At 40.1% G+C, this 1,711-nt stretch overlaps 1 protein-coding gene across 1 annotated transcript in view; it reads right to left on the minus strand.

Annotated features, from left to right (window-relative positions):
- The window catches only part of Col6a5 (collagen type VI alpha 5 chain), a gene marked incomplete at its 5' end in the record, with an annotated part of 116,700 nt that overhangs the window by 97,061 nt on the left and 17,928 nt on the right, over positions 1 to 1,711 (minus strand). The window contains one exon of the mRNA XM_008825117.3: positions 1,569 to 1,711. Coding sequence (XP_008823339.2) covers positions 1,569 to 1,711 — 143 coding nt within the window. The remainder of the gene's footprint in view (positions 1 to 1,568) is intronic.

Genomic DNA, 1,711 nt, shown 5'->3' on the forward strand with positions numbered 1-1,711 from the left:
GTTCCATGTGCACTCATTTCATTAGTGAGACAACATGAATGAAACGATACAAAAAGACAAAATACAAGGTTCTGAGTGTCAATCAAAAGCTCAGTGTTATGTTACCTCACACCTGTTCGGATGGCCACCAGCAAAGAAAGGAAGGGATGAGGAAAGGGAGAGAGAAACAAAGGAAAAGAGGGAGGAGGTGAAGTAGGGAGGAAGGGAGAGAGGAAGGGAACAAAACAACTATCAGTGAAAATGTGGAGAAACTGGAGCTTGTGAAATATGGAAAACTGTACGTAGTGTCTGCAAAACACTAAAAACAGAGTCAGCCATGGCAGCACACATCTTTTAATTCCAGCATTTAGGAGACCAAGGCAGGCAGAACTCTGTGAGTTTAAGGCCAGCCTGGTCTACATAAAAAGTTCCAGATCAGCAAGGACTATACTGTAGACCTCGTCTCAAGAGAAAACGAAATTAAAACCAGAATTATCATAAGATCAAGCAATCCCATGTGGGCATATATCCAAAACAACTGAAAGATAGATATTTATATTGAAGAGTTTGCTCATATGATTCATCACAGCATTATTCCTATTGGCTAAGAGGTAAATGTGACCTAAATGTCAATTGATGGATGAATGGATAAAGGTAATGCGGCAAAGAAGAGAAAGTTATACACGCTGCAGTGTGACAAGCCTCCGGGACATTAAGTAAAGCAAGCCTGTCATAATAGGACAAATACTGCATGATTCCAATATAAGGAACAATTCATTTGGAGACAGAGGTAGAATGGTAGTTGCTGGGCACTGTGGGGTAGGGGCAGATAGAAGTCAAATCACTGTTCAACACTTTACAGAGTATCAGTCTTGTAAAATGAAATTTTTCTGGAGCTCTTTTGCATAGTCATGAGCCTACAGTTATTGTGATGGTCAGTCCTGATTGTCAGCTTGATAAGTTTATAATCACCATGGAAACAAACCTCTGGGCCTGTCTGAGTGACTTTCTAGACTTGGTTCATTCAGGTGGGAAGACCCACGCTAACTGTGCTGCTGCAGCCTCATTCCATGGGCTAGAGTCCTGAACTAAGTAAAACTGAGAACGTGAACTGAGCAGCAAAGTTCATCACTCTCTGCTTCCTGACTACAGATGAATTGTGACCATCTGCTTCCAGGTCCGGCCGTGTGACTTCCCCACTAGGAGGGACTGTGTCCTCCAACTGTGAGCCAAAATAAATCCTTCATTAAGTTACTTTTGTTGGGTACTTTGTTGCAACAACAAGCAAATTAACTAATACAACTATATGCTGTATACTTGAAATTGTTGATGGCAAATGTTGCATTTTTATCATAATAACAAAACCAAACGCATTTTGAAAAATCTTAGTTTTACTATCTAATAAACAAAAACATACCTATTATAATGCTTGAAAATTCTGGGAAAAAAATACAGTGTTGTGGTCTTTTGCACTTTTTAATATACTAAATACCATGCATTTAGTTTAGTGGAACAAATAAAAGCAGTCTTTGGAACTACCAGGATTCCAACTTAATTTTCACGCCATTTGGAATTTTTCAACGACTCACGAGGTACTGTGATAGCGTGTTGCCCAGTTCCGCCATTCCGATGGTCAGGTGAGTCCAATAATCAAATCCTTTCCCAAATTCAAAGCTGGAAAACTCATCATGAGCAACTGTGTCAAGGGAAACCACCAGCAGAGCATCAAGTC

The sequence above is a fragment of the Nannospalax galili genome, unplaced genomic scaffold (assembly GCF_000622305.1).
Source record: "Nannospalax galili isolate Female #2095 unplaced genomic scaffold, S.galili_v1.0 scaffold369, whole genome shotgun sequence".
Lineage (NCBI taxonomy): Eukaryota > Metazoa > Chordata > Mammalia > Rodentia > Spalacidae > Nannospalax > Nannospalax galili.